This window comes from Atractosteus spatula, chromosome 23 (assembly GCF_055471065.1).
Source record: "Atractosteus spatula isolate fAtrSpa1 chromosome 23, fAtrSpa1.hap1, whole genome shotgun sequence".
NCBI classification, from domain to species: Eukaryota; Metazoa; Chordata; class Actinopteri; order Semionotiformes; family Lepisosteidae; genus Atractosteus; species Atractosteus spatula.
The window spans coordinates 4,571,844-4,592,964 of NC_142728.1; the positions used below are offsets into that span (position 1 = coordinate 4,571,844).

Genomic DNA, 21,121 nt, shown 5'->3' on the forward strand with positions numbered 1-21,121 from the left:
AATCTAATATTTAAAGATAGATTCTCAACCTTGAGTGGAATGCTTACATTTGTTTATGAAAACAGCCACACAGCAGTGATGAATGATGTGCCAGTCAAGCGATTATTGAGAAACAACAGGATCATTTAGAGCGAAAGAGAAAGGGATTGAGTGATTGCAGTGAACACAAACTATAAACTACACCTGAGCAATACTCCTGGGGATGAATGCTAGTAATGTGATACATTGCCAAATCCCAGAAAATATGATGCCGATTTTTGATTTTGCCGATTTTGGAATGTGCCCTGAATTTGTCTAATGCAGACTTTCCCCTGTAGCTTGTTCATTCATTTTTAAGCTTCTGCTATTTTCCCTTTGAGTAGTCTAGCCAACAATTTTAAATATATGGTACTCTATAGACTAATGACAGTGCTGGCTTTGCCAGCAGTTAAAATAAAGATTCTTCATTGCTTTGTTACTTTTGAACGCAAGGCAGATTGAAGGAGCTCCAAGACCACATTAATAATATGAACCTGCCCGGCTCCTCACAGCTGTTTTCAATACAGCTGGAGAGCTGAACAGCAGCAGTCTCTGTGTCATGAAGGACCCCGCACGTCTCTTTCAATTAGCAGTCAATATGATTTTTACTGGGAATGTTACTGTTAAGAGGTGCCAGGGTAGCCAATGTACTGTATAAAAGCCTGCATGTAGCAGGCTGGTAGTGTAAGACAGTGAGGATTATGAATTGTGCCACAGGTGCATAACACAGATAGAGAAGACCTACAGTATTGTTCAGGTAACTGCCTTCATACACATTTAGATAGTTTCTTCATTTTCATCTTTAAAAAATGTTAAATTTCTGTGAATTTGTTTTTCAAAAGTAATGATACTTTGCATAAACCAACCTTTTTCCAATTGAACAAGCTGACATTTAACTCTATACGATACAGTGCTCACAAGGGTATAGCACCTTCAGGTATACCATATTAAAACCTTGGAACAACAACAACAACAACAACAGAAAAAAAAAAACTATCACCTGGCTCACATCCTTGTTGGTGGCACAGATTGGCAAACCACTGGGAACTCTGACAAAAAGGGTTTGATTATAATACAATAAACGTAAACGAGGCCTGCTAGACCGTTCAGCTAACAACAGCTAAAATTCTAAAGACAGGCATGGTAAAGTACATGTCATTATTGCCAAAAAAGCAGAAAACTATGACCTCTAACTATGGTGGAGTGTGCACTATTACAATGGACTGCAGAAATGACTGCACATATTGACAATGGTCACCTTTACTTCCAGTCACAGGCCATGCTGTTTTATACTTACAGCCTCATCGCCTGTTGACCTGCATGAAAGCCAGTATTGTACTGTTTGATTCTTCCATCTTTCTAAAACATCTCCCCAAAATTTCTTGAAGTGACGACACAGCACCTCTTGTTTCCCATAAAGATCTACCTGGACACCTACCACACACGGGCTGCCCATCCTTTAAAAGGCACTTTAATGCTGATGTGAAACAACAACCACGTTCTGGGGTGAGAGAGTGTTTGTGCCTCCACACTTGCAGAGACCCCACAGCCTGCCAGGGGAGCCCATCAACAACTGTTTAGAATTATGCAGTAGTTGTTTTTTTTTTTCTCTGTGGGTGATGTAGTCTTACATTCCAAAAAAAACTTTTTATAAGATGACTTTTTTGGCCATATACAATTTCTTGTATTAGGAATTTGGCTTTTCGCATACCCCAGCTTGCTCTCCATGAGACACACAGACAGGGAGAGAAGCTTGGGGTCAGAGCGCCGGGTCAGCCATTTATACGGCGCCCCTGGAGCAGCTGGGGTTAAGGGCCTTGCTCAGGGGCCCGACGGAGTAGGATTCCTCTGCCGGCCGCGAGATATGACCCGGCAACCTTCCAGCCACAGGCGCAGATCCTGAGCCGCAGAGCCACCGCTCCGCCCCTTCAAGTGTTCCTTTTGAAAGAACAAATGCCTCCCTGAAGCCATGGGTTTAACAAACAGAATTACCTAATTCATTTTTAGTTGATAAGGCTAGTTTGGGGTTTAAAAGCATTAGGAGAATATTTCTAATTTTGACCCTGGCAATGCAATGCAGACTGAAAGATTGCTTTGATTTGTTTTTAATTTGTTAAAGCATGAAAGTGAGTGAGCAGACAAAATCAGGGCTTGACCTCAAAATGTCTTACAGGACTTAATGTACTTCCATTACTTATTCCTGGCTAGCCTTGCCTTTAGAATCCCAACAATGTGGAAATAAATAACGTTCTAATTTTTAAAGCATAATCATTAGGCAGTAGTTCTTTTTTTGTGGAAGAGTCTTTTTGACTCGGCATTTTGGTGGGGTTTTATTTTCTTCATGAGCAGGGGATTATGTTTACTTTTTTTCTGGAATGGAATACCTTCACCCCAGGTGAGAACAAACCAGAAACAGTTCAAGTAGGTAGCTGCATCAGCATGTGGAGGCTGAGTGAAGGTTTTTGCCGTGCTGAAAAAGAAAAAAGAAACACAACGTTTCAGCATAGAATAAACCTTTACTTCTTCCTTGACAAACCAGAAACGTGTAGCTAATGAAGCATGTTCTGTCAGAATTTGTACTGTCTTTGCTTTTCAATTACCGGGTCTAACTTTGCTTCTCCAGGCTGTTTCTAAAGTCTGTGATGGTTTTATGTATCATTTCATATGAATGCTTGTGAGAGATTTAATTATATTTTATAACCCACGAAGAGACTGAAACAAGGGTTAAATTTATCCATTTAAAATTTGGCTAATGTAAAAAAGACTCTTTAAATAAAACCTCTCAGAAGAGCAGGAAGCCCGGGCACCTGACCTCTCCCTGTTGGAGATGGAGTCGGAGGCCCTTGAGTTGCGTTAATTAAAAATGTGCGGGAACGCTGAACACTACCTTGCTGACCACAGCCTTAATTAAACAAGAACAGATTTACCTTTCCTGGAAACAGAAGCAGCAAGGGTCCTCCACACATGCTGTAGTCGTCTGTTTAAACATGTGATTATCTGCTATTCCATTTATACATTGGTATAATCTTATAAAATCTAGAACGTTCATTACTGGAAAACATAAACAGACAAGTTCAATCTCAGATTGTGTTTCCAAAGGTCTGCAACATTTCCATCATCAGCTGAGCCCCCAATGTGACATTCGTAGATTTCCTTGCAGTTTCTTTCTTATGTATTAACTTTAAACAGAAACAGACCACTTGTCATTGATTCTCGCAAAAAGAGAGCATAGATCACTTTCACAAGTTTCTCATAAGATTGCTGCACAGATTTTTACTACAAGAGGAATATTCCCTTCTAGTAATACTTGAAGAAGGTCTTGCATTATTTCTACTGTCTTTAGCTCCTTCATACTTCTTGACTTATTGCCTTCTGTATTTCACCAATTATATCTATATCTTTAATTTCATTGTTGAATATTTTTCTTAACCTGCTGTCTGATTGCACCAAGCTACAGTTTATGGCCAACGTGACTCTCAGACCAGTGAAGACTTCCACATCCACTGCCTTGTAGCAGTTGTGGAGAGTCACTGTCAGGTCTGGCTGCCTCCAGCATGCGTCCCGGCTAGTACGAAGATGCCATTTACAGATAGTTATCACTTTGGAATTTGCATTTGATCTAGTAATAGGTAACATCTGTCATCAACTGCAAGTTACTTACAATTGACGGTAAAGGGTCCCAGCCTCGACTTCTTCTTGTGTCTGATGCAGCAAAGGAAGACACTCTTTCAAGCCACAGCACATTATTTTAAGTTTACCCTGTCAATCTGCCTTGCCAAGTTCAAACTCCCCCAAGTCTGAATTCCACCATCATCTTGGAGACAGAAGTTATCCAGAAGGTCCATTCTCTGCCCCTTTCATATGGCTTCTACTCAAAATACTCCGAATATCATTATCAGGTTCTCACACAAGTTTGCTATGCAAGTAAATCATAAATGTTTATTTTTACAAGAGTTAGATTTTGGAAAACCATTTAAAAACATACAGTAATTCTCAAATTGCAACATTGGATGATGTAGATTAGAATCACAGATCAGATGTTGGTATAGGTATGTAGCAACCAAATCAAGTCTGTAGATGATACCAACATTGGACAACTAACAAATTCTGTAGAAGGTGCAAAAGCAATTTAAAAGCATCAAGGAGGGCCTGGGCAAACACCTCGTAGATGACACTTAATGTAGGCAATGAAGGGTCTTGCATGTATAACACAACGACAAAATGGGAAGCACTGAGTTTGAAGAGGCTATATACAGTATGAGAAAGACTTACTGTAGGTGTTTTATTGACACATCATGTCATCTTCCAGGCAATGTGGGGAAGAAATTATAAAGGGCAAACAGTACACCAGGATATATAGTAAAATGAATACAATTTAACTTAAGGGATGTAATGTTAAAACTGTACAATGTGCTAGTCATCATCATTTAGAATATTATGTACAATTTTGGTCACATTTGGTCCCAAAAAGATAATACTGCTCTGGAATAAGTTCAGAGAAGAGTAACCAAAGTTACTCTTTTTGGACTCAATGGAGTGCCAAAAAGCAACAGGCTAAAATAAATGAACCTTTTTAGTATTGGACAGAAAGACTATGAGGAGACCTGCTTAAAGTAGGACTGTAAGCACACCATTTAATCAGATTTAATGGTGGTCCCTCAGTCACAGATGTGACATCCATATTGGTGTTTTCTGCTAGATGGTGACTATTTTCTTTACTTTTTTATGTATTTTTATGTCTTTTCCACTTCATGCTTCATCCTCTTCCATGCCATAGCTTAAAACTAGTTTCAAGGCCTTTCTATATTTTCACAGCGACTTTCCCATTATTCAACACTTATATTCCTTATCACTTTCACTGTCTTATGAACAAAAAAATGGAAACAGTCTAAAAGTGGTTTGAATATGACCACAGAACCTCTTCTGGTGTTAGTTTAGTTCTTGCCAATTCTGCATAAACACTTTTGTCTTCAAACCCTGTCATTTTGACAAACTACTGTCCTCCATCCTCTCATGTTTTGTCTCCTCCCTGAGCCTCTGGAGACAGAACTGCCCATAGGTGGTTTGGCAAAGTTAGCAATAACAGCTTTACCCTGTCCTACTCTGCAGACTGATAGACAACCCTAGTTTGTTACACCTTATTTAACATAGATTCCTCTTTTTATAATCTACTTTCTGGCTTTAATTTTGTCTCTATATCTAACAGTAGAAGTTGCATCTACAGAGGTCACCATCAGTTGCAACATTTCTTGGAGATCAGTCTAATCTGCGTGTATTTAAACTGCTGATCAGCATAGCTACATTCTTAACCACCAAACATCATCACAGTCTCAAATCAAATCTGTATCTGTATTTGAGGTAGAGGGAATCATTGAACTTCAACCAGCTACCATGACTACCTACATTTCCTTAGTTCACTTTCACATTTCTGTTGCTCATATTCGTGTTAGCAAGCTACATTCTGTTAGTGCCATGCAGGTGTTGGCCTATAAACTTTGCATGTCTTTCCGCAAATATAATTTCTTAATAATAACTAATAAATAATTTATTTCACTTTTCTGGACATGGTAGTCAAAGCTCTTAACAGGTAATGGGGTAATGTGTAGCTCCCACCTGGATGATGCAACAGCAGCCTAAGTGCGCCAGTATACTCACCACACACCAGCTATTAGTGGGGAGGATAAACAGAGTTATGAAGCCAATTCACAGATTGGGACTATTTGGAGGCTATAATTGGTAATGGCCAGGGGGGATTTAGCTAGGACCAGGGGTAACACCCCTACTCTTTTCAAGAAATGTTCTGGGATTTTTAATTACCATGGAGAGTCAAGACCTTGGTTTTACGTCTCATCCGAAGGACAACACCTTTTTTTTTAAAGTGAAGAGTCCCCAACCCCAACCTAAACTGGGGCATTAAGACCCACTTAGACAGCAGAGTGAACTGCTGGTCACACTAACACCTCTTCCAGCAGCAACCTTAGCTTCCTCAGGAGGTCTCCCATCCAGGTACTGGCCAGGCTCATACCTGCTGAGCTTAGCTTCAACATTAGCTTCTTCATTTTCTCTCCTTCATTTCTCGGGTGGACAGTATGGCTGATTAATTGTTTTACTGTTCTGGATTTGTCCTCTATTCTTTGCTAATTGATAGTTATATCATGATTTTCTTATATTGAAGATTCCCATTTTAAAGCTTTTCTTCTTTTAACCTTTTGACGTTCTGTTTCATTCATGTTTACTTTAGTATAAGCACAGTCATAAGGCAATACATCTGATACTTATTATAAAACCAGTCAAATAAATAAATTCTTCCATTACCCTATTTTGTTTAGTTAAGGATTTACTTTTTTACCTGCTGTAACAGGACGAAGTAGATCCAAACGTTTAAAATTTTCCTGTTCTGTTTGTGTCAGATTTGCAGTACTTGCTTTGTGTATCAGTATCCCTGTGGGAGTTCATTCAATAATCCTTCATTTTCTTATTGGCACTGGTTCAGTCTTTGTGTACTTGAGGAAAATATGTATTAAATTTGGTAGCTTCTGTACATGACTAGAATGGGAAATACTTCCACAAAATAATGATAAATGTTTGATGATTTGATGGAAGAAAATTTGATGTCTTCTTGAAATAGTGAGATAGTACTTAGTATGTCTAACTGAATTCTTCACACACTGGTTTGCAGAGCTCAGTAGGACAAACCTGGCTCTGCATGCACTCTGTTCCCAATGAGTAGCATGAAAAACAGTGCAAGTGTATTGACTTTAAACACAGGTTTCAGAAATGAGGAAATGCATAATCTGATCTCCATTGCAAAAACAGGAGCTTAAGTGTGTGATGGATGGCCTGTATGCTCTCTTGTCAAAAGAGATGAAGTGCTTCAGAACACTTTGCAGAGCTGGGTCATGTGGTTGGAATGACTGTTCTGAAGATGTGAAGAAGGCATAAAGAGAACACGGATTGTAGGATATCTGCAACAAATCATTGCCACTCCATTTGGTACAGTTGGCTTAATAGGACAAAATGACTTGGCTCAGTTTGAGAGCAGACAGAAGTGAGCTGTATATGATGTAGGTCTGACTGTTATAACATTAGTGTTCAGCTATTGTCAATCATCAATTTATCAAACCCAAGAACAGTTGCTGGTCTTTTTCTCTACACACATACTGTAGATTTCCATAACTGGTTTCTCATACAGTATCAATACACATTTTATATATATTAATATTTAGTATCTTGTGGCATGTACATCCTGTTCTTTGTAGGATTCACATATATCTCTTAGTCCATCATTATGTGCACAAAATAATTATGTTTTGAATATTGACCAACTTATATTCATAAACTTTTATTTGTACCATTTTTTGTACCATTAAACAGCATATGGCATCATCTGAAATCGACATTGGAATATATACATAAATGCACAGAATGTAACAGAGCTTCCAGTTCTGTGTGGAAGGGAGGGGGGTATATTTTCCTAAGACTTGTCTGGTATCTGGTATATCTCGTATCTATGAAAGTGCCTCTTGAGTTACAGTGATAAATGGTGTCATGACATTTTTCAATCTGATAAGCACCTTCTTTCCTGAGAATCCCGCATATTTGGTCAGGAAGTACTTAATGGCTCCATAGGGAATGCATTGAAATTAAAACACACAATATTCTACCTTGCTCTTTAGACTTTTTCATTTGTGTACTAATTGTCTGTTTCAAAACACCTGTATCAAGGCCCATTGACAATTGGCAAAATAAATATCAGCACAGCTGTTACAGCCTTCACGAACAGCTTTTGGAAGAGCTCACAAAGTACTGAAGCAAGCTGAAGTGAACACTTTCACATCTAATTGGGCACTGAGCGGCTACGCTGTATAAAATCCCATCCGACATCATCCCATGCTGTGTTAGTGGTTGGAGGCGAAAAGCTAAGACCAACTAAAATTGTTTCTATCTTAGAAAAAGGACCTGAAGTCCCAATGGGAAATGTTTTGGTTGGGTTAAAAAAATAGCTTTTTGTTTAAAAGCAAAATCAGTGACATGCAGCGCTCACTTTGAAAGTACAGGCTGCCACAGAATAACTCTTTATACAGTATATAGATGCACACACAAAGCTATTAATACTTTTAACTGTTGCAGCTAGAGGACGTAAACAGAGAGTTGAAATTCCTAATGTTTTTTTATCTGGAATGCCTCATTTACTAAAATATTGATGGATTTTGTAAAAAACTTGTTTTCACTGTCTTATTTTAAGATCCATATACATGTGATTGTTGGAGATGTATTGATCTATGAATTAAATTAATAGTGATTTTTGACCAATGTAGACTTCAGCCTCCCACTCCAACTATATGGGTGTCTAGATCCACCACCACAAAAAAAATGGTATAGAATAAAATTCTAGATTCTATTCTTTAAAGGAGTACCACAAGAGTCTGTTTTAGTGCCACTACTGTTCAAGGTTAATTATCAATTATATAGATTCTTGTACACTTAATAAACTAGTGACATAAACATTTGATCTCAAACGAGGAGGATTAGCACACATTGCTTTAAAAATCCAAAGAGGATTAGCACAAATTCAACACAGGGCAAGACATGCATAGTATTGCATACATGTCATAAAAATCTGCACTGTAGCTATAAGTTGGCGAAACACTGAGCTTGAAGAAATCTTAAGAAACTGCAGGGAAGCTATTAGAAAGGCAAACAATGTTAGGAGATATAACTGAACATAATTTGAATCTACAGCAAGAGATATTTTCTTAAAATTGAGCTATCCACTAGTGGAGCACTGAGCCTGTTACGAAAGCTGCCATCACCCCCTTCAAACCTTGAAACCTGTACTGTGTAAAACCCAATGTCTTCTTCTGAATCAATCAACTAAGAGGAAGTGCATTAAAAACTGTAAACAGGGGGCACTTTTTTAGTGAAAGGGTCTGGATTAAGCTGCCCAACCATGTTGTTGAAGCTAATGGAATCCCTGGATCAATTAGCTAACACCTATACTTGTTAATATCAGCCTATTAAGTACAATAGGCTAATTGGCCTGACTCTTGTTCTTAAATATGGAACATAGGCAGAATTTCAAATTCTTTCTATGGTAAATTAAGGAGATGTTAAATGTGTTTTCTAATTAGAACAATTGCCTATGCTCTCGTGATATTGAACAGCTAGTTTAAGATACGTGACTTGAGTTTAAATGCATTTGGTTTTTTTGTTATTTAACAGATATAATGTATTTCATTTTGTGTGTTTTTCACATCAAAAATAAATATACATTTCATTTATTTTTCTTACAGCTATGGAATACTGAGATATTGTAGCTTTAAGATCTACACATTATAATTTAGAAGAGCACTCATTCCCCTCTTACTTATAGTTCTGTTACAATGAATTGACAGGTAGTATTGATGGACATCTCTACATTGTGAGAGCCATTGCCTTTGTAGCTAATGCCAACCATTTTACTGTAGAATAACATTTTTTTGTAGGTTGTCTTTTTTTCTATTTTTATTGTTGGTACTGCCTGTGGCACTGCATGGAAGTAGCCAACTTAAGGCACCCAATGCACTCTAATAATATGGACATTCATGACCGATCTGATCTTGTATAGGAACCACTAAAGAATTCTGCTTTACAGAGTCTGGTTAAAATCAACTTGCTATCTATGCAAAGGTTGCACTGTTATCCAGCTGAAACATGACAAGGTGTTCGTCCATCTGATTTCATGGATGGTTCAGGTTCATCCTTGACCTCGAATTCAGGGTTGCAGGGTAGATGGAGCCTATGCTAGCAAGCAGTGGACACATGGCAGGGTACACCTTGGATGGGATGCTAGTCTATCACAGGGCACCCCAGGTCTGGAATTAAACCCAGGACCCCAGAGTATTAAATGTTTCACTAAGACATTTTCACTATAATAATAAAACAGTACAAACAACACCCTGTTGAATTCAGATGTGGATCTGTTAATGCATTTTCTGCAACAGCTTAATTGTTATGAAACGTTAGGAAAACCAGGCACTTACTTTTCCTTCCTGTTCAAACAAGACATCTCAATCTGCTCTTAAAGAATCCTGGTTTACCCACATGAGGAATATTTACATACTACCAGTAATGCAATCTAGGACTCTGTTTTTATTAAATGCGTATTACAGAGCCAAACGTGCCAGCCCAGGGTACATGTCAGAGGTTTAGGAGCTAACAACGTGTGGCAGCACTTCTGAATTGAGCAACCCATCCCCTGAAAAAGTGTCAAAATGCCAGATGAAAAAGCTGCATAAACGATTTGGAAGGTTTGTGTAAGAGTGTCTTGTTTCAAGAATCAGTTATCTTGAGTAGCTCACTGCGACCACAGGACTGTGCTCCACGTGTCACAGTCAATCAGTGTTACATCTGCTTAGTTATTCCTTCTGTGCTACACCATGATTATGAGCGATGTGACTGTTTACTTTTTTCATATTTTTCCTTCTGGTGAGATGAAGTGTCCCTTGGTATGTTCTGTTGGAAGCAGAGATGTTATTTAGCTACACCTACCAGTTAATTATTCCATATAATTCCCTGGTTTTGGAGAGATCAAGCTCAATTAGTTTAAAAGCAAATGTCTTTGTTTCTGCCTGCTATGGTGTACTTTACCGCACAGAGACAAATGCCATTTCTGGAGAAGGATTGTGCAGGGTTGCTGTTAAGTGCCAAACCCACACATTTCTCACCTGACAATATGAGCCCAACTTGCTCACCTTGTAGCTCAACAAAGGGACATGTTAGATGATCTGCACTGCAGTATTACAAGCGTTGTTGTATTTAATCATCATTTAATCTATAGATTGTCCTGAATGAAACATAACCAGGTCCCTTTACGATTTTCTCCACTTCAGAAATTCAGAATTGTTTATTGTACTTAATGCTTCAGCCTGTATTTTCTCATGCTTCCTGGCAAAATAATACATTGAAATTATCTTAATGTATGATCTTCAAAAACAGGACAGAAATGTTTTTTTTTTAATTTAGGATCTGAGAGTATAATGCATACAGTATTTGCAGGTACAGGATCATTTTTCCTCCTTTTTATGTTTATATTACAGTAATACATGCTTTGGAAATGTCAAAAAAGAAAAAAAAACACAAAGGATAATAGACTGAGGATATAGAAGTAGGTGACATTTTCAAGTCATTTCTATACAGGTGCATAGTTCACATGGCCAAATCAAAACAGTCTTGACTTGGAAATGTCACCTGCCAGCTACCTTGTTTTAAGTTCTTTGTAAAGATAAAAAGAAATCAGGAAAAACGGCTTATATGGGAGCAGATAACTCTAAAGATCAAGGTCACTGAGTATTGAGACATCATACCATAGATAGTTTTGATACTTGTGAGCACCCGACAACAAAGAAACTGATGGGTGATAGAATGGATAGCTGCTCTGTCTGTCTGGATAGCTGCTCTGAGACCGAATATTTTAATTAGTCTTTTAATCTGATAAAAATATTTTTACATATGGTCAGAAGACTGAAGTTTTCCAAGCATCGGCGTGCCTGTAGACCCATACAGAAGAACTACTGCAGGAGGCTAGGTTTCTGCTGTGCATGTAGAAATGGTTTTGCAACCGGAAAAGCAGTAAAACCCAACTGTGTGGCCCTCTGTGGTTGAAAAATATTCCAGTGGTTTCAAATGAGATCATTCTGGGACAAGGTTGTAAGCCCAGTCCACGCACTTGCATGAGGACTGCAATATGCGTGATTTTACCCCCTTTGTTGTGGAGGTCAATAAAACACCAAGAATGGCACCCTTAAAAGAACCCATGGAATAAAAAAAACAAGTCTAAAATAAATGAACAAACAAAATCCCATATTTGAGGAAGAGTTACAAAGCCTTCAGTTTTATAAATCCCTAGAATAAATTGGATATCGCTCTGTTTTATGTTGTCTTTTGAGATGTTTTGGTCACAATTCAGCCAAAAGATAATGATCTGTGGGAAAAATACATTTTTTTTAAAACCCAAGTAAAATAAGGCATTTATATATAATATATCTGAGCAAACCACTGCTATTTACATGGTGCAGAGATGAATTAGATGACTCCTCTGGTGCGATTCTTGCTATGACACGCCTATCTCCTCATCATACAATGCACAAAACTTAGCCAAAGGCCTATTATCTGTGTCAGACTAAACAGCCTTTTATTAATGCTAACTAAAGGATTAAGCCATATTAATTTATCAAAAGTCATTACCCCCGAGGTAGTCCCATCTGTTTTCAATCATATGATTCCCTGTTGGGGAGAGAAACAAACATATTTGGTTTGGCTGATGCGTTTTTGATATATAATGAATAATAGGAAACATTCTGTTGTCACTCTGCTCTTTCTTGTGCTTTTATATGTGTGCGTTGGACTATTGCCAGGTAGAACCACGGTAGTTCATTGGGTAAAGGTTTTGTGAAATCCATCATTTCAGGTTAAATGTGTTTTCTAGGGAATTGTGAGAGATAACAGAAAAATATTTAAGGACAGTTCTAATTTTATCACTTTGAGAAAAATACACCCAGCATCTCTGTGTATTTTGCTCCCATGTGCATGAAATAAAAACGTTTTAACTTCTCCTTGTTAGTTGACAAAAGTCCTGGAGTGATTTACAGTATAGTGCACAACTTAATAATTTCTGACACATTTAAAATGCTGGGATAATTATGGGCAAAAATAAAATGATCCACTTAATTTGGTCAAGGACAATTCAGTTAACCACCATTTCTTCAGTTTAGAGTCAGTTTCTTCAGTTTATTTGTTTTGAATATATCACACAGATATGTAAAATGAAAATGTCTGTGCTGATGGATGCTGCAGTTCCAGTCTGAGGGGCTGGTACTGTGGGAGTTGGACAAATAGAAATGAGCTGTTTGAAAGAGGATCTGCAGGCATTTGCAAAGAACATTCTTCAACCATTTGCTAACAGTCGTAGTAGAAATCCACTCATGTCCTGCATATCTGTAGCATACCAGTGAGTGCTGCAAATAACTGGAACAGGACCATAGAATGGAATTCATACAGTGAATGTGATGCCAAGTTATTGGTCTGAAGCTCAATAACCTTTTTTCATTACTGTATTCTAGGACATTTCCTCACCCAGGCGCCAGTTATCTGTACAGCTTTCTGGTGAAACTTAAGCTTGTATGATAAAAAATGGAGATCGAGTTGAAACATGACTATGACATCCCTTTGTGCCATCAATTACATGCAATATCAAATAGATTAGATGCAAGGATTTCTATTTCTTTCCTTCATGTGTCACAGAAAGACTCTGCCAAGGATGTGTCACTTACCTTGATCTTGCCTTAGTTCCTGAGAAGTTAAGTGTCTTTTGAAGAGTCTCTATCTACTGCTCAGGGAGCAAATTTTGTAATTCAGACTTTTCTGCATCTCGTAGTCAGTTCTGAGGGATAGCCCATTTCCTTTTACTGTTTTGGTGGTATTTACTCTCTATTTGATAGGTTTTAACAGTTGCTGTTAAAGAAGCCGCAACACGGTTTTACTGGTTGGATCAAAAGGCGTTTGAAATTGAGGAGAGGCTGTTAAACCACGGCTGTGCGAGTCCTGTCAAGTTAAGATGCTCAGCAGTTGCTGGGGTGGCACAGCTACTTACTATAAGTTGGTTGGAACCAATCTGTGAATGAGATGTATATTATTAAGATAATGTAGCTGGCCTGCTCATGGGATACTGACAGAAAAGGTTTACAGACAAGACGCAAATTATGATTTTAATGGTGCCGTCACAGTCTTTTCCTAGAGTAAGATAGTCCTTTTTTTGGTATCTTTTCATTTTCTTTTTTTAATCTAGTTTGGCATCTTATAGTGCGCAAAACTAAATAAAATGAATCCTGCGTAAAAAAGCTCTATCCTAAGAGAATGCTGTTGTATTTAATTTATTTACTCAGTCATTCATCCAAATCCAGTGTTTTATAAATCCAAGTATGTTTTGGCATAACCTTTTGGCCAGCCATTCTATATGTAATCATCATGTCATATCAAAAACGCGTTTGAAATATGCAACACTTATAGGCCTCGAGTGTACAGTAAGATAGATTCAAAACGCGGTGTTCAAGAGAGAAACAGCTTTGGAACATGCAGAGGAACACTATTTTCATCAAATCATTGTTGAGCAAAACGTAAAATAGCATTTAGAGTTTCATATAAAGGTGCTATCATGAGGTAGAGATGTGTACTTACCACAGTGCTATATTGTAGGAGTCTTTCATGGATAAATAAGTCATTTCATTTTTGTTTAAACCAGTGTTACTATATATATTTTCAAAAACGGAAATACTACAGTGACAGCATTGTTTTGTTTGCTGCATTAATTACAACACAACAAGAAAAGGAAAAGTATTAATGATAATAGTGTCATATTCTCCTTTTATGTTTCCCTATAATGTTGCCCATTATTAACATCTGACAACTTTTCATCTCTCTTTCTCTGCTATTCTCGCTTACGATGATACCATTGAAGATTTCCATCCCATGAGCTGCTTTTCCAAGTCTAGCTTTTTTTATATACAGCAAAGCAAAAAATCTATTCGCAGGATGATGTTTGATTGAAACCAGGAGTTCCTGTGCCTCTGTCATCGAGTTCACATGCTGTCTGGGTCATACCGTCTCGATATAATTCTCAATCGCACACTCAGGGTATTTTGTTCATTCTAGTCACTCTTTTTTGCACTTTATCAGATATATTTATCGTACATGGCAAAAATCGTTTTTATTTGATTATGGCAAAACAGCATCAAATCGTTTAATGGTGTCCTAGTCCTTGCACCAATGTGACTTGGTTTCTTTTTTCATACTGAAAAGGAAATCTAGTCCTAAGGTGGACTCCATTTATGGGAATTAGTCTGCTTAACATATCACATATAAAGGTAATGGGCAAGCTATACAGACTGTGCAGATTCTTTTACTTCCTAAGGGAAAGAGTGGTTCCTGACTTTTGGGTCCATCAGTCGATCGCAAGCTGTTCCCCTCCTATCAGGCCTAAAACATAAAAGATCTATATTCTGAACGGTTAAGTGCTTAAGTCCCAGTCAGTTCCTGTGGGGATTTAAGCACATGTTGGTAGTCCTTGGTGGTAGAGTTTCCTGAGACATTATATGAAGTGAGAAAGAAAGAAAAAAGAAAGACTTTTCATTTGGAGAGCTTCCCAGTTTGAGATATTCCTTTAGGTCTGTTATTGATCTTGATTAGGGGACCTGACTGGATATCTGCATGGACTTTTGCTCCAGTGAGGAAGAGTCCTAATACTCCAGAATTTAAAAGTTTAGCAAGTGTCTACAGTATGACAGACATGGCTATATAGCACTATACAACACTGGCTCAATTATATTCAAGGCAATTTACTAAGTCCCTAAGTCAAAATGAATACTTTTTGGTATTCTTGAAATGATCATAAAATTATTTTGTGAAACCAATATTAGTTCAAAATGCTTTGTCCTGTGTTACACTAATCAGTCATCTCCAATGTTTCATAGGCTTATTTTTTTGGCAATCAACTGTAAACTGACATTCTTCCAATATGGTTTTTCCATGTAAAAAAATTGATTGGTTTGGCAGTTTTTGAAAACTGTAAAGGGTACCGTAGTCTCTTTTTCAGAATTTATGGGAAAAAGAATTAATTATTTCTACTTTAGGAAGCAAAGGCATGCAATACTTCCCTAGTTTTAATACTCAAACCCCCTTTTCATAGTCAGATGGTAAAAATACACTTTCCAGTTGTAAATCTTAAAACACGTTTTCAAGGCCTGGCTTAATGTTTTGTGTTTTTATTGGAGCAGTGCAACAACTGTGTTTTTAAATGTGTGCCTGGACAAACAGAAACAAATTGATGTACTTTAAAACGTGGTGTTTAGCATTCATTTTGGGTACTAATTTTATTTATGTTGCCACTTATTAAATGTTATTGCTTCCTTGTGCAAGATCCAGAAACAAGTAATAAGTAACTGGTGGATGTTGCACCTCACTATAACTCTATGAACCCAGAGTATTCATGCAGCCTTCTCCTGGAGGAAAAAGGTCTTGCAGAAGCAGGTTTTGTGAAAAGGTTTCACAAAAGGGTCCCATTCGTTGTTCAGACAGAAAAGGTTTTAAGGCCCACAAATATAGACAGATAACGTAATTAAGAAAATGACCTAGGAACAATGTGACAAAACTAGCCACGAGTGGAAAGAGCTTGGAGGTCTCCAGCTGAGATGAAATATATAACTTTAAGACAATTTGGGAACCATTTCTGACTCCTCCAATTTAGGTTTGCTTCAGATTCTCTGTTAACTGCTCAGAAGGATCAACCCTGATGCTAATTTCTTTCAGATAAAAAATAAAAGAAAAGATACGAATTTAAACCCATTTCCTCATACAGTGAACCTTTTTCTCCTTTGTAACCAAGGCATATTGCCAGACCCTATTCTTTCTTTTGTGTGTGATTGAATCAGTTCTGATTATGTTCACTCACATTCAAAACAGTTAAAGACACTCAGCAGTGGACAGATGTTCCTCACCTGTGAACGTAGGAGATCACAAAGAGTTTTCCCTTCATGAACAGTGCAGAGTTGAAGTTAACTGGTCTCTCCTTATCTGATTTTTACAAATAACCTACATTTAGGTGACTTTTAATCCAGTCATTTGTTTTAGATTAATTTGCTTTTCTTATAAAAGGCAGCTGGGAGGAGGGTAGAAGTGTTCCTGAAGGAATTAAAGATTTTGTAGAGTACAATTAGGAACAGCCGGAACTAATAACAGACTTCCTAGAAAGCACGGTTTTAGGCTACAACATTCCACAGCTCAACACAGCTTCTGGCCTCTCATCCAGACTTGCACTCTGCTGTTGTGTGCTCTGACACTCATCTCTGTTGTGTTGTTATCCTATTGGAAGACTCAGACACAGCTGAAACAACTGAACTCTGTCTTTGAAAACACAGGATGGGGTTTATGAACCTGCTGTTGTTCTCTGAGTTGGGCACCAGGCCAGTGTTGTTGGTACTCGAGGTGGGGCAGCAGCAGTCTAGTCTTTCTGTTCTCTTCATTGGCCTGGCACTTCTTTCTGTGAGACACATGGGATTCACAGATGTATAAACTTCATGTGGAAGTAATTATTTTGACATCTCTCTTAGTCATTAGCAGTTTGTTTTCTTTTTATATTATTTTTGTATCAGCTTGTATTATTGCCTGCATCTCCATAATGAAGACAGGGATGTGAGAGGAGTGTACCCACATTAAAAAAATGTATGTTGTTATTAATTAATGTTTGTGATAAGAAAATCTTCCATCTTCCATCCAATCTTCCATATTCTGCAGAAGATATCAATTAGAGGACTGCAGTGTGAATTTCTGATAATGTGCACCAAAATCAACTAACTCAGCGTCCAAAGGCAATATAGACTCCACAGTTGGCGGTGATACAACTGTGATGATAATATGGTGAAGATTGCATGGATAACATTCTCACTATTCCTTTAGTTTAACAGGGTCCACAATGCAAAGTGGAAAACATTAGCTTTAACGGCCATGGCTTGAGTATTCCCTGGCTGTATCTGATCTTTAAAAAGAAGAACCAAAAACGTCCAGCAACAGCAACAGTTACCAAAAACACACACATGGAGGAATTCTTGAAGAACATGTGGAAAGCATTTTAATTAGAAATAGTGGTATGATTGCACATCAGAACTATGTAAAAATGCTCTAATTGTGTGTGCACTTGTGTTTCAGGGATGTGGAATCTGGATCAGTGTACACGTATCAAGTGCTGTCTGTTTCGAGGACAGCAGAGAGCGAGCCCTCCCCAGCACTCACCCATCAGCTGGGTTCAGCCTACTGTGGAGACGGGCACATCCAGAGGTAAATTGACAGCACTGCCATGCTTCAGTTTCATATTCATTTGGAAGGCATTGCGTCTTCAAAAGCGTCACAAAACTTTATAGCTTTTAATGGGGATAGTTTCAGGAAATAAACCAATGAAGTAATTGCTGGGGCTTGAAACTAAGCTTTTGTCCCATAAAATAGAAGTTTGGTAGATAGAATAGATAGAATATTTAGTTTTCCTTAGTGATTTTACAGGATATGCAATGCAGGCTAATTGTTCTTCATTGTATTTCAGGCACATGGGCGAAGAGTGTGATGACACAAACTCTGTAAATGGGGATGGCTGCAACAGCAAGTGTAAAAAGGAGCTCTTTTTCAACTGTGTCGGTATGTCATTACTCCCTACTGCTCTTAAGTTTTACTGTGGATTTAGATGCGTACAGCTGTGACTGTTTCACTACAGTAGATCAGAAAGGAGAACGATCTATAGAGGCTTCTGATTCGGCTTCACATATACTCATAGTACGCCACCATGCACAACTGCTTTACTCTTACCAATGTGGCTAAGCCATTCTGTAACCAAAGAAATGTGTATATTTTTCAATGAATGTGTATATGTTATGAATATTAATTTCTTCTTATTAATTTATCCCAAAATTCATAATGGTTTTAAAACAACAAGGATTCTGGCAAGATCCGTATGAAATCGAATCCACCCATGAAACTGCAGCTATACCATGCTGATGATAGGGCAGAACAGCCATCCATAGTGTTCCGCTTTGACTTATGTAGAATAAGAAGTCTCTGTAGAAGGTTGTGTTCGTGCAAACGTTAGAGCCAATTAATTTTCCTCTTTCTCATGATTCAGAAAAACGTCTGCTCTTAAAACACACCGTAACCCTGAATTACATTTCATGTCACATAGAAGCCAGATTCAGAATAGAAGACAGTATTTCAATATTCTGACTGTGCCCAGCACAATTTTGTTAAAAAATGTTCTGGCTAAAATTATGCTTTTAAGTAATTTCCTGTATTAGAAAGGTATATAGAAAGAGGCTGGTGGGGTGATCCAGCCTGGAGCTTAAGTGAAACATACTTGCTTGATTCCCAGAGGTAAAATGCAAGTGCCCTTGAATAAGTGATTAGTTTAGGGTCTAAAGTAAAATGTTCGGAACAAAAGGAGAAGTCCCTGAGGGTCAGGCTTTGGAAACATAATTTGGCTTTTGTGTGTGAGCAGAGAAGAAGCCTCAGGTATTGGCAGGAGCTTTTGGGAATGTAGACTGCAATGATATTCTTTCTAATATCAGTTGTGGTGTTTTGATAACATTGTTAATAGGTGAGACAGATTCCTGTAGCTCCCCTTAAAGTTATAGGCAAAGACAGTGCAATCATGGTTCATCAGATTCACACTATTTCAGTAATATGCTATTGCTAGCTTGTTGGGCAGCTATCCTGCACTTCCACCCCTGTGCTTTAGGATATTGCTGGACATGGGGGTTGAAGAAAGAGCTTTTGGTTCCTGTGAGTATAATTAATTCCAGGAATTTGATATATGAAAGTGATCTAAACCTTTTTTACTTAGATTATTTTAAGTATAGGATTACACTTGGTTTTCGTCATTATTGTTAATAATGTACAGTACATAGAAGTGTTATTGTTAGAAGAGTCACCCCTTTCAGGTCACTAGTTAACTATGAAATGCATTCCCTAAGTGGTGGTGGGGTAGAATTGGGGTTAATGGGCCAAGACTGTGTCAACTTTCCATAAACAGCAATTCCTGTGATATCTTCCAACCAGTGACATCAATCAAAGACCTGACACTTTTCCTATCAGGCCCAGGGGTCGGGTGTCAGAAAAGCATGTTTTCATATTTCATATTGTCTTGAGCACATGCAGGAGTCGATGCCAGAACTGTGTATACTGTATATATATAATTTTTACATAAATTATAAAATAATTCTGTTTCTCCACAGTCAAACAACAAAGCCACCTATTATACGGTACCAAAAGCAAAATGTACCTATTTTAATTTGGCTAGTTCCTAATCAATGTTGCTAATATTTTGACAATAAAAAGTAATTGTAACATTAAAATATTTTTTTTAAGAATGAAAGGAACTGTGTAGTCCTATTTGAGGACAGAATCACACTTTAATGTTTTGTGAAAACTAGATGATTTGAGTTGCTCAAAGAATCGGAAAACAACTAGAAACCATATCATTGTTTTATGAGGTTTCTATCACATTACTGTAGATTTTTTTCTTTATCAGAGGTATCAGTGTAATTGTTTACCATTTAGTAATTTCGCTTTAGTAATTGCTTGTAAGACTTAGAACAATAAAAAAATTGGATTTTTTTAGAAAAAAACCAGCTTCTTTTTCCTTCAATAGTCCAGTTGAGAATATTAGCATAGTTCTCTATTTTCCTGTTAGCTTCATTATTTAAATCATTTTTTCTTTTCTTCAAGAACAGCAATGTAGAACAAGGAGCAGGACCAGAAAATAGGAGATGTAAGAATCTTAGCCTTTGAAGCTAAGTTCATGAATGAATATTCTAATAGCTGAATGCTTGTTCTCTTCCGACCTCAGACACCTGTGGAAACCTCCAGTCTTTTGATGATTTGTCATCAAAGTCCCATATGGCTCTAATTGGCAGCAATTTCATTGAGCAAATCAGAACAAATTCTATAAAGGAACTTATAACTGAATGATTTCAGCCTTGAGAGAAGCAAAGAACGCTGAATAAATTAAATGCTTATATTCTGGCTCCCCTTTGAAAATATCTTCAATGAGGATTCTCAGGTCACTCCTTTTCTTAGGAAATCTTAAATCCTAGAGTTCTTTGCAGGCCGATTTCTCTGGCCTCCAACTACAGAAAGGAGAGGTGACGAGGGGTCACACTCGTCTGGCAGAATCGACACCGCTGCCGGAATGCAGACTGCAGTTTGGCTTGGACTAATTTCACTCAGTGCTGTGGTCACCTGCCCCAGAACACAGAGCGACTCATTATCCTAAACTTGAGCTACTTAAAGGGATTCCAAATTCATCTTAATGCAGTTCTTAAACACTTCAAACAAGACTGCTGTACGTTTGTCACTTGTCAGAAAATATATGCGCAGAAATTCAGAACACTCATTGATTTGATGCATGTGACTAAAAAAACAAAGCATTTCAAATTTAAAACGTCGTATTAGCTGGATTATGTGTGATCGCATTATGCACAATAGTCATACACTTGCTCTGTTTTAGCAAGGAAGCTAGTACATGAGTGAAGAA

The 21,121-nt window shown here is 37.7% G+C and overlaps 1 protein-coding gene across 1 annotated transcript in view; it reads left to right on the forward strand.

The window, feature by feature from the left end:
* The window catches only part of LOC148816084 (pappalysin-1-like), a 208,895-nt gene that overhangs the window by 60,593 nt on the left and 127,181 nt on the right, over positions 1-21,121 (forward strand). The window contains exons 8-9 of the mRNA XM_088940554.1: positions 17,755-17,883; positions 18,143-18,234. Of these exons, the coding sequence (XP_088796680.1) occupies positions 17,755-17,883; positions 18,143-18,234 (221 nt within the window). The remainder of the gene's footprint in view (positions 1-17,754; positions 17,884-18,142; positions 18,235-21,121) is intronic.